General features: G+C 41.0%; 1 protein-coding gene across 1 annotated transcript; it reads left to right on the top strand.

The window, feature by feature from the left end:
- The first annotated feature begins 10,821 nt into the window (after positions 1–10,821).
- On the top strand, positions 10,822–11,811 carry LOC141248967 (uncharacterized). The gene has a single exon (XM_073669512.1). It carries the CDS (start codon positions 10,822–10,824, stop codon positions 11,809–11,811), a length of 990 nt encoding a protein of 329 aa, XP_073525613.1.
- Positions 11,812–12,954: the final 1,143 nt, after the last annotated feature.

The following is a 12,954-nucleotide window of genomic DNA, read 5'->3' as shown; positions in this document are numbered from 1 at the left end:
CAAGGCAAAGGAATAAGATCAAATGGTGTTAGGGGGTTAGTGCCATAAACACACATGAATGGGCTCAGATTTGTGCTAGAGTGTGTGGCCCTATTATAGGCAAACTCTACATGTGGTAAAAAGTCTTCCCAAGCCTTTAGGTTACTCTTAATCAAGGATCTAAGCAAAGTACCTAAGGTCCTATTAGTCACCTCGGTTTGGCCATCAGTTTGGGGGTGACTAGAGGTAGAGAACAAGAGCTTGGTGCCTAACTTTCCCCACAATGTCCTCCAAAAGTGGCTAAGGAACTTTGGGTCCCTATCACTCACTATAGTCCTAGGCAATCCATGGAGTCTCACAATCTCGGCAAAGAATAGGTTGGCTACATTAGTGGCATCATCTGTCTTATGACAAGCTATGAAGTGAGCCATCTTACTAAACCTATCTACTACCACAAAGATGGAATCTTTTCCCCTTCTAGTCCTAGGCAATCCAACTATAAAGTCCATACTAATGTCCAACCAAGGTGTACTAGGGATAGGCAAAGGGGTGTATAAACCTTGTGTCTTGATTTTGGATTTGGCCTTAAGGCACGCAATGCATTTTTTAAGCATGTTTTCAATATCTTTGAGCATGTGAGGCCAAAAGAAATGGGAACTCAGTATTGATAGGGTCTTGTCTCTTTCCAAAATGTCCCATTAGACCCCCTTGTGTGATTCCTCAACAAGTAGAAGCCTAAGAGAACACTTAGGTATACAAACCCTATCCACCTTAAACAAGAATCCTTCAAACAAGTAATACTTGCCCAATGGACCCTTGCTTAGGCAGTGAGAAAAGATGGATCCAAAATCCATATCTTGATCATACAATTCTTTGATGTAGGTGAAACCTAACACCTTGGAATCAAGAGTGGTGAGCAATACATGTCTTCTAGATAAAGCATCAGCTACAACATTGTCTTTCCCTTTCTTATACTTGATAATGTAAGGGAAAGTTTCAATGAACTCCATCCATCTACCATGCCTCCTATCAAGCTTATCTTGTCTCATAAAATGCTTAAGTGACTCATGATCAGTATGCAAGATAAACTCATTAGGTCATAGGTAGTGTTGCCAAGTTTTTAGCACCCTAAACAAAGCATACAACTCCTTGTCATAGGTAGAGTAATTTAGAGTTGCACCTTTGAGTTTCTCACTAAAGAAAGCAATTGGCTTACCCTCTTGCATAAGAACTCCTCCTATGCCCACACCAGAGGCATCACACTCTACTTCAAATGGCTTAGTGAAGTCCGGTAGGACAAGTAAGGGTGCCTTGGTTAACATAGCCTTGAGCTCTTGAAATGCTGCTTCTTGCCTTGGTCCCCACATAAAGATGATGTTCTTCTTGGTGAGTTCAGTTAGGGGGGAGGAAATGGTGCTAAAGTCCTTAACAAACCTTCTATAGAAGCTAGCAAGCCCTTGGAAGCTCCTAACTTGTGTGGCACTTGTGGGTGTTGGCCAATCTTGTATAGCCTTGATCTTCTCCTTGTCCACCTCCAACCCCCTTGAACTCACTACAAAGCCAAGAAATGTCACATGATTAGAGTATAAATCACATTTCTTAAGATTAGCAAAGAGTGATTCATGCTTAAGTTTGGATAGTACTTCCCTGAGGTGGAAGGCATGATCAAGCATGGACTTAGAGTAGACTAGGATGTCATCAAAGTAAACAACCACAAACTGACCAATAAAGATTCTTAGCACATGGTTCATCAATCTCATGAAGGTGGAGGGGGCATTGGTGAGGCCAAAGGGCATGACAAGCCACTCATATAGGCCAAACTTAGTCTTGAATGCAGTCTTCCACTCATCACCTTCTCTCATTCTAATTTGATGGTAACCACTCTTGAAATCAATCTTTGAAAAGCAAGTGGCTCCATGGAGCTCATCCAACATGTCATCAAGCCTTGGGATGGGGTGTCTATACTTGATGGTGATGTTGTTGATGGCTCTACAATCAACACACATCCTCCATGTGCCCTCCTTCTTTGGCACAAGTAGGACTGGAACTGCACAAGGAGACATACTCTCCCTCACATAGCCTTTCTCTAAGAGCTCTTGGACTTGGGTCTCAACCTCCTTACTCTCCATTGGATTCATCTTGTAGGCTGGTCTATTAGGGAGGATTGATCCAGGAATGAAGTCAATTTGATGTTCTATACCCCTTAGAGGAGGAAGACCTAGAGGTAGCTCGTTGGGAAACACATCTTGAAATGAGTCAAGGATGTCTTGGATGGGTTTGGGTAGTGTTTTTGGTGGTCCATCTGAGTTCAAGGTGTGGGACTTGGCTAGGCACATGAGCCTTGCATCTTTAGGAACAAAGTCATCCTCTTTCACCTCCTTGAACACTAGCATAGAGAATTGTCCTTGGCACTTTGAATTGTACATTGTCAATGGCTTCTCCTTGACCTTAGGCTTCTCCACTTCCCTCTCCCTAAGTCTCTTAGCTTCTGCAGCTTCAACAATTTGGTAAGGAGTCATAGGTTTCAAAGTGATTAGCTTACCATTAAACATGAATGTGTGCTTGTTAGTGTAGCCATCATGTGTGACTTTGTTATCATATTGCCAAGGTCTTCCTAGAAGTATATGACATGCTTGCATAGGTAAGATATCACATAGAATGGTGTCTTGGTAATGTCCTATCTTAAGAGTGACCTTACATTGCCTATGTACTCTAAGCTCACCACAATCATTCATCCAATGCAACTTGTATGGCCTAGGATGCAAAACTGAGGTTAATTGAAGCTTATTGACTAATTCAGTGCTAGCAATGTTGCAACAACTTCCTCCATCTATAATCAAGTCACAAACTCTCTCCTTAACTACACACCTACTATGAAACAAGTTCTCTCGTTGGTTGTCTTCTACTAGTTCACTTTGAACACTTAAAGACCTTTTGCAAATTAAGACCTCTCCTTGTTCATATCCTATCTCTTCATTCTCATCTCCTAGGTCATGTTCATTTTCTATTAATAGATTAGGGTCACACTCTTCATTATCACTCTTGGAATCACATTGTCCTAAGGCATTAATGACCATTACCCTCTTGTTAGGACAATCTCTCATATAATGACCCTTCCCTTTACACTTAAAACACTCAATGTTACTAGACTTAGGAGGTACTGAATTAGATGCATGAGGGGGTCTAGAAGTACTCCCTTGGGTGCCCAAGGCATTGCCTTGGGGCTTAGGAAATGCATGCCCTTGAGCCTTGTAAGGCTCCCTTGAGGGTGTGGAGTCCTTGGGCTGAAATGGAGTGCTAGGGATTGTCCTTCCCTTCCATATATTTCCAAGGGTGCTAGGCTTGGTACTTTGTAGAAACTTAGCCTTCAACTTCCTCTCCACCTTGATGGCATTGTGAAGAAGTTCTACACTTGTGGTGTAGGGATACATGTCCACCTCCATGGCAGGATTCAAAACCCTTAGATACCTAGCATTGGTAGCCTCATCATTCTCAATCACATTGGCCTTGATCATTGCCACTTGCATGGCATTATAGGCTTCCTCCGCAGTCATGCTTCCTTGCTTCAAATTCTCCAACCTTTGCCTCAGTTCTCTTGCATAATGGTGAGGTATAAACCTTGCCCTCATGACAGCCCTCATCTCATTCCATGTGAGGATGGGAGGTTGATGGTTTTTCCTCCTCCCTTGTACTAGGTTGTCCCACCATATCATGGCAAAGTCTTGGAACTCTAAGGTGGCTAGTTGCACCTTCTTCACCTCTTGAAAGTTGTGGCATGACCAAATCTGCTCCATCTTCCTCTCCCAAGTCATGTATAAGTCTGGATCACACTTCCCTTCAAAGCTTGGAATCTTGACCTTCACTTTGCCTATGCCATCTTCCTCTCTTTGTCTAGGTCCTTGCCCTTGTCCTTGGAATCTTGGCCTCCTTTCCCACCTATCATGTCCCATGTACCTATCATCCTGAAACTCATCAAAAATTTCATCATCATACCCATTCGAGTAGGGAGAGTTAGGTTCAGAAAACTCCCTTGGAAGTGCCATGGGTGGTGGTCTAGGCATGGATGGGTCATGGACTCTTACCGGCCTCCTAAAAGGGTCTGGCCCTAGTGGTTGTGATCTTGCTCTACGTGTTACATCTGGGGTAGGCAAGGGTGCTTGGGGGTTGGGACGTGAAGATCCTCCAACTTCAAAGTGGGTACCTAAAACCATGGGTGGGGTCCTAGGTCTTGTACCTTTGGATTCAAGGGTAGCTAGTCTACTAGCAAGGACATTGTAGGTGTCATTCATGGCAGCTTGGTTCTCATTTCTGGACCTAGAAAAATCCTCCCTCAAGGTCCTAAGGTTCTCATTCATAGTCCTCATTTTGTTCTCATTGTTTTCATTCATGGTCCTAATGTTGTTCTCATTGTTCTCAATCATGGTCCTAATGAGGTGCACCAAATCTGGTTGATTAGTGATGCTATTGTCTGAGGGTAGGCGTGGGTGAACCTCCTCTTGTTGAGAGCCATGTTGGGATCCTTGTTGTGAGCTAGGCATGATCACACAAAAAAAAACAATGAACTAGGTTATGTTAGTCTAATAACTTGTGTTTGATGTATGTGTTTGTGTCACTCTTGTCAAATATGTTCCTCTCACTTTGTTGGCTATATCTTGCTACCTTGTAGATGAAATAATTCAAGTGTGAATCATGGAAGCTTGGTGCACTAAAGGTGATCACAATTCATTGAGCAAAGTAAGATAGTAGTAATGATGATCACTTGCAAGAATAGTAAAGCAAGTTATGTGTGTATGCTCAAAGGGACTTAGGAACTTTACCTCAGTTGGGACACTTAAAGAAGCCTTGAATTAACCTTACTTGCATCAGAGACGTCCTTGAGAGTGAAGGTAGGAAGTGTGTTTAACCCAAGCTAAAGTAACCGGGCTTAAGCCAAGAGGTGTGGGTTTAGGCTAGGGTGTGAGGGGCAAATGGAAATCCCCTTCTCCTCCTTAATCTTGATGTTATTATCTCACTTGGACACTTAAATAATGTTGCACAAAGAGTTGTTACAAAATAATGTCACAAGATAAGCTTTTGGTCACTTAGAAACTTACACCGGATATGGGCTAAAAATGACCAAGTATGGACTTTCAAGATGGTTTTTCTTTCCCCTTTGATGTAACTTTGGGACCCCCAACTGTGGTGACTTGTAGTAGGTCTGTTGGTGTGGAAAAGGCACCAGAAATTAGGACAAAGGCACGAGTCAAAACAATAGGGTTGGTGTGCCAAAAAGCTAGGGCGGCTATTATCCAGCGGTTTTGACCAAAAATGGCTAGGCAATGAGTTTCAAGGTGGTTCTTCTCCCCTTTTTGATGCCACCTATGTAATGCCAACCTGTGATAACTTGTAGTAGAGGTGTTTGTGTGGGAAAGGCACCAGAAATTAGGCCAAAGGCACGAGTCAAATCAATTGGGCTGGTGTGCCAAAAAGCTTGGTCGGCTAAAATCCAATGGGTAATAGGGTGTATTTTTGGCTGTTTGGGGTGCTGTTTTGTTTTTGCTCTACAGATCGTTTCCCTTGACCAAATTGCTTGATTTTTCTTGCCCTCTGCAGTTAAACATTTGTTCTTCAAGGGGTTCTTGAGCGTTCTTGATGGGGTTGTGTTTGGCTGGGTGAAATAAGGCTTAGAAGTTGGCTTCTTGCTCAGTTTGCAAGCATCCGGGTAGGGTTTTGGCTAGGCAAATCTCATACACATCCCTTCCTCTTGCTTGGCTAATCTTTGGACTCCTTCAAGCACTCAACTTCAGCTATATTCCTGCAAAATTACACTCAAACACTCATGAGATAAGACCAAGAACAACAAGCATAAAAAATGATGGTTTTCAAGGGTTTTTAGGGGCTGTTTTTGTGTGTTGTCTTGCAAGCTTGCAAGATCCACTTGTTTTTGGGTTTTAAAAGTGAAAAATGGTTGATGAATCAGCTGAGCTCTGATGCCACTTGATATAGGGATTCCCTACAATGGCTCGGACCTAGATTCACAACCATTCACTAAACAAGAACAAGTGTTCTTAAGTTGGTGTTCTAACTTGTTCAAGAACAAGGAAGAACAAAGAGAAAATAGAATGGGGGTTTGATAAATCAGAAAGGATAGATGCTTGATGATGATTTACTCACTCTACACCAAGCACCTTGGACTTAACCTCAACACAATGGTAAGATGAGATAAAACACAACAAACTTTAACTCAACATAAAGGGAGATTGTACAACCCTAAACACCAAGAGCTTCCCAAGCATTCAAGTTTCACACAATCAAGATTACATGAACAAGATACCTAGGCACAAGGGCAGATTCAATCTGCAAACTACACTAAGATACACTACGTTTTTGGCCCATGAGAACACTTAGGTTTCAATTCAATCAAAGGCCCTTTTGGTTAGGTCATTTTTGGATTTTATACCTCCAATGACCAAGGCCTTCTACCAGCTGCAAGTTCGACCAAAAAGTTCCAAAATACCCTTAGGAAAGTGTCTTAAAAGAGTTAGGGAAAAGGGGTAGAATTGCACACTTTTACAACCTAGCCGGATAAGGTGTAAAAGTGTGATAGTTTCACAAAAGTGACATGTGCAGCCTTGATCTTGATCTTGGATGGCCTTGATGTTTTCATTGGATTTGCTGGGGATGTTCACCTCTTCCACATACTAGAAGGGTGGAGGCAATGGGTTCCATTTGGTGTGTTGAATCCAAACCCAAAGTTGCCTTCATAACTTGATCTTCTATCTTCTTAGCCATAACCCTAGTGATTGGTCCTTTGTTTGCTGGGCTTAGGGATGCTCCTGCATCACTTTCACAGGTAGAAATGGTGCTTTCTTCTCAAGTTTCATAGGCTGAGCAGGGGTTCGCGCTTGTTTCACATATAAGTGGTGCGCTTTTTTCCCCATGAAACCATTCTTAGTTTCGGATGGTTGTTCCTCAAGAACATTGATCCTGCTTTTTAAATGAGAGTTTTCACTCTTGTAGGCAGTCAAGTCTTGTTCAAGTGACTTAAGTTTCTCAAAGTAGTCACTTTTTTTAGGAAAGCTGGTATTAGAAGAAGACTCCTGGGGGTCATAGCCCAGTCCAGGTCTAGCTTTGACAAAACTGCTTGAGAAACAGACCTTGCCTCTACTAGCTTAGTCAGGTCGTCAAGCTTGGAGATAATGTGATCAAGCTTTACGTCCTTAGTTGAGTCAGAGTTCCTTTCCAACCCGTTTCCATGACAACACTCATAAGATTTAGTAAGGAGTTTGGGCTTGTCCTGCAAACGCTTGGAAAGCTCAACTATAACTTCCTTTTTAGAATTAAGCTCAACCAGCTGTTCTCTAGCTTCAGTAGATAGAGACTTGTGTTCAACCATGAGTTCTCTTAAAAGGCAAACAAGGTTGCGCTTAGGTAAAATGTCAAGGTTTAGATTGGCTACCTCTATTTCAGATCCAGAGTCTGAATTCGGATCCATCACCAGCCATCAAGCACACGTCTGCTTGCGCTCCATCTTCAGAGTCATCGTCTGATTCTCTCCCCAAAGCGTGACAAACGCTTGTTTAGGGGGCTGCTTGTTGGAGCTCGAGCTTGGATTCACCTTGGCATGAGGACACGCCTTGGCTAGATGTCCCTTCTCATTGCAATTGAAGCATGTAAAGTCCCGGACATTGCGCTGCTTGGTTGTTGGATCGCGCTTGAAGCCACCTTGCCTTTTAAAGAACTTTTTCACTACCTTGGTCATCATGGCAACATCTCTATCATCATCATCGTCTCCCTCATCATCATTCTCTAATTTCTGGAGAACGCGAGAGAGCTTGAGCGCCATGCCCTTGGTTTCTCGTTCTGAGTGTTTCTCTTTGTTGTTCTTGATCTCTTGTACCTTGAATTTTCCTGCAAGCACAGAAATAGGTAGCTCTCGTGTCGCTTTGGATTGGAGAAGAATCTGCTTGAGAGTAGCATATTTGGAATTCACTCCATGGATGAATGTCATTGAGTACTCCCATGCTTTATTTTCCATTCCAGCGGATAGCATTTTGTCATATAGAAATTGACATCGAGAATGGTAGTCGGACACAAGCTCGTTTTCACCCAATTTAATGGAGCAAAATTCATGTTTTAGCTCAAACAGTCGGTTGTCTTTCATGTCCTCACTACCTGAATGCATGTTGATGATGGATGGCCACATCTCTTTAGGAGTGGAAGTGACATTACCTTATCAATGACTTTCCTAGAAAGCGCATTGAGAATGAGCTGACGCGCTTTAGTGTTTTTCTCTATTAGTTGGTACTCCTTTGCTTCCCATTTGGAGTCATCCGTCTCAGCAATCTTCTCATCGCCTTTTTCGATGATCTTCCAGCATTGATAGTCCATTTGCTGGATATAGTTCTTGGTCATCGTAAGCCACCATTCTAATTCTCCTTCAACGAGTACGTGTGACTTAGAGAGAGAAATACCAAGGTTGAAGTTCGCCATGTTCTAACTCTTCAAAATCCTTATGATCTGAAAAAAGGATTAGTGCAAATAGGCTAACCTGTAGCTCTGATACCAATTGTAGGAACGTGTTTTTAAGCCATTATTGTTCACCGTCTCTAAAGTTCATTAAGCTTTAGATGTGCTTCTCAAGTATATAATTGCGCTTTTATACTTAGAGATGCACTTGAACTATGTAGAACACTTAGTAATCGATTTGCTAAAGTTCTTAAACGCGGAAGAGGTCATACAACAATAAGAGCGCGCTTTAAGTGTTTAAAGCGCACTAAGATTTGCACACAAAGAATTTATCAAATGGTGAGAACCCTAAGTCACTAATTGACTCGGGATAAAACTCACCACTACATGTATTGATAGAAGAAGGCTACAATCTCTAGCTTCAACTCTCAAAGCTCTCTCTCGTAAACTCTCTTCTAACAACACTACACTTCAGCTCTAGAACAAAATGGCACTTCACTCTCGATTAGAAATGAGTTAACACTTAAGCTCTCCTAGCTTCTCTCTGAATTCCTCCATTTGTAATCATCTGAATGAAAGCTACAATCCACTATTTATACACTCAACTTAAGATACAACCTCACTTAATTTCGTGCAACAAACTTGGACTCAACTAGCTGCCACCTCATCAATCCGTGGGTATTGATCAAATTGCTAGAGATGATCAACGGCTGGATCGATTTGATTTTGTTCTTCAACTTGTTGATTCACGCCATGTCAGCAATCCTTGCACTCTCGCTCAACAAACTCCCTCTACGCTGGCAATCCCTGAAGTGGCGTCCCAAAGACTTCAAATCCTTCTCGCACCACTTGTGCACACAATTTGAATCTTCCCGCTTACCAGCCTTTCCATGCGTTTGGGCTTTGTTCTTCTGCGACAACGTGCAGCCTTTGCTTCAGTGGAACCTCGTGAACAACCTTTACTTGGCTTCATTCAAGCGCATCTTTTATGCCTTAGAAGCTCGACTAAACTCACTTCTGGACTTGAATGGGATTATTCAACACAGCTTGCGAAACTTGCTTTCTTCGCTTCGTGTTAAGCGCGACTGAGAACAGTCGAAGCGCATCTCTAAGTGGCTTAAGCGTATCCCAACAGATATTACAATAACCTGGGAAGCTTAAAAACACTAAGAGATTAAACATATTAGTTTGTTATCATCAAAACAAAGAGAAATAGATTAAGCTTTAATAAGACTATCAAAGCTCAACTAACATAAAGTAATAGCTTTAATGATATGGCTAGTGAAAATTAATAGTTTTAATGATATGGAAAATGAAGTGACTTTTTTAAAATGTTGAATTTTAGATGGAATTAATGTGGGAGCGATATGTCAGTTGTTTCAATCTCAGGCCGACACATAAGCAGGAGGACTCTTCTTTATTATATAGATAGATCTTTTGAAAGGTGTCAGGGAAAAAATGGTCATTTTTTCTTCCCGAACGGAAAAGCTTACAAATTTGAGCTCAGACGGGGTGATTTTTGGTTAAAAAAAATATTAAATTTGAAAAATCTTAAATAATTTCGAATATAACAGATAATTTCTGGTAAAACTTAACATATAACATATAATTTGAAGGAAAACACCTACAAGAAAATCAAATACTCAATCACGTTTTCCTTTGATTTCCGAGCACCCAAATCTTAGCTAATAATGGGAACACAAGAAAATCACAAACATTATAAGAGTTCTCTACAAAAGCATCTTACTCCATTTGACTAACTTTTCGATAGTTTAAATAGTTTAATTTTGTCTTTAAACCACACGTTTAATATTCGGTAATACTATATAACAAGCTTAAACTAATTTCACAAACCTTAATTTTATTAATATATTACCACCAACATTAAAGAAAGCTTAAAATAGTTTAATAAATTTATTTATCCATTTTTACTTTTCAATTAATTTAAATATGATAATTATTATATTATTTATACCTTTCCAATACTTTTACCATTTTTACATCTTTAAATATCAAACAAGCAAATAGTGTTTTGACAAAAAATAAGTTACTAAATTCAATTCCAATACCAGTTTCAAGTTAATATATCGAACAAAGCCTAAAAATACAAAATATATTATTCATTAATTAACAGTCCACAAACTCAATAGATATCGTTCTGTTAAAAGTATACACTTATAAGTTCGATTAAATTTGATTATTCATTTTTCGTATTTAAGGGCGAAATTCGGAAGAAAACAGAATTTTATAGCGTTTGTGTAATTTGGCTTTGAATAGTATTTATACTTAATTCCCCGCCATTTGTGTATAGTAACCTTGAATGTCTTATCTTCCAAGGCGGCCACTTCTCGCACCCCAAATCTCAACCAGAAGCTTAATGCTAAGATCGCTGCCATGGAAATCCGGCGAGCAATAGGCCTTGTGAAGGACAAAACCAGCATCAAACTCGCAAAGGCGGCGAGGAACGCCGATGGCCACCTCGAAGCTCTCATCGTTAAGGCCACCAGCCACAACGCCGGTGCCGCTCCCGGCGAGAAGCACCTGGAGGAAATCGTGACGGTTACCTGGTCGTCAAAGCCGCGCGCCTACTCCTGCGTGAACTCCATCTCCAAGCGTCTTCAGAAAACCCGAGATTGGGCCGTCGCTCTCAAGTCCCTGATTCTCGTTCACAAACTCGCAACCGAAGGCGGCGACGCGATTCGAGAGGAGATCGCGTACGCTAGCAGCGGCAGATTCAGCGGATTTCTCGATTTGTTAGGGTTTAAAGACGAATCGTATCCGGAATCATTGGATTATTCGGAGTTTGTAAGAAGCTACGGTGACTACCTCGGCCAGAAGGTTAGGTCTATGAACACGGACGAGGAAGATTCAAAGAGAGATTTCGGTAAGGTGAAGAGATTGCAAGGCTTACTCGATCGTGTTCTTCGGTGTAGGCCGGTCGGTGTAGCTAGATCCAATAAGATTGTAATTGCTGCTCTGCATCTTGTTGTTGTAGACAGTTTTGAAGTGTACGGCGATCTATGCGAGAGCCTTTCGTTAATCCTGGACGAGTTTCCAGATCTAGGGTTTGAGAGATCTGCTTTTGCATTCGAGTTGTATGTCAAGGCAGCTAAGCAAATCGATGCATTGTACGAGTATTACGGGGCTTGTAGAGATGTCGGAGTTGGGAATTCCGTTGGTTATCCTGAGGTGAAGAAGATCAGTAACGATCTGATAAAGTCGCTTGAGGAGTTTCTCAAGGTGAAGCTAGAAGTGTCTACTGAAGCAGAAACGACGAGTAGATCAGGAGTGAAGGAGGAAGAGGAGAGTATATGGATGCTTCCTCCTCCATTACCGGCCATGGATGAGATTGTTACAGGAGATTTGATCGACTTCATTCAATGAAATGGCTTTGGCTGTGTTTTCAGAGTCTGATTCACCTGGTTCTTCTGATATGGGACCAAGAAAAAGGGAAGAACAAGTACAAGAAGATTGGGAGATGGTGTTGGTTGAATCAGCACGAGATTTGGCAAGGCGAAGAGAAGAATTGGGTGGCTGATAGGGAGAAAAAGCAGTCCAGCAGCTTAGAGTTGGTGATGATGATGATGAAACAGAAGAACCCAACAAGGCAACAACCATTACAGTATTTTTTGTTTTCCTTCTGTTTCTGTACTTTCAAAGAACGCCCATAAACATAAGTGTAAATCAAATATTAAACATGTTGAAGAAAAGTTCTCAAGGTTGTCACAATTTAGTATATAGTTTTAAAATATGTTATGTACGATGTCGTTAGAGTTCCTAGTTTTGATTATGACAAACGTTCAACTAATAAGTGAAGTGAGTATAATATTGCAAATATCATTCAAAATAAGTGTAACTAGAACATGAAATATACTCAGGAAGCAAGTTGGTATTAAGGGAAGCGAGAGATAAGTATAGGGAAGTGTGAGGAATAGGTAGGAGGCGAGAAATGGACCGGGGGACGAGTTCCAGAACTAGGAGGAAGTCAGAGATGGCAAAACGCGTGAAGTGAGTGAGGAAGATACGCGAGAGAGTTAGTTAGAAAGATCTCAACTAACTCGAAACGGCCACACAAGGATACGAGATCTAGATCGACTGAAAGGCAGAATAATATAAGTTGTTAAGATAGGATATTATTATTGTAACCAATAATATTATATCAATTAAATTAATAAGAGAATCTAAGGATTATTTTTTAGTTTATGAGAGATATTATTATTGGAAAAAGATCTTGTAAAAGACGATATAAATAGTGAAACGGTTAGGGATTAATCGTTAACGAAATATAGAGAAAACACGGGCTACAAAAGACGATATAAATAGTGAAACGGTTAGGGATTAATCGTTAACGAAATATAGAGAAAACACGGGCTAGATTAAGAACAGAGTGAACAATATTGTAAGGTTGTGTTCGGGCGAGAGTGAGATGAGTAATAAATGTGTGTAATCCGAGCTCTCTTTTGTAACAAATCACATCAATAAAGTATCGTTTGAAAACTTCTAGTGAAGAACTAGAGGGTAGTGGTT

The sequence above is a fragment of the Phyllobates terribilis genome, unplaced genomic scaffold (assembly GCF_046119375.1).
Source record: "Phyllobates terribilis strain yellow unplaced genomic scaffold, ASM4611937v1 Scaffold_4194__1_contigs__length_63860, whole genome shotgun sequence".
NCBI lineage: Eukaryota > Metazoa > Chordata > Amphibia > Anura > Dendrobatidae > Phyllobates > Phyllobates terribilis.
Note: the sequence above shows the minus strand (reverse complement) of the source record. Positions and strands in the feature narration are given on the sequence as shown.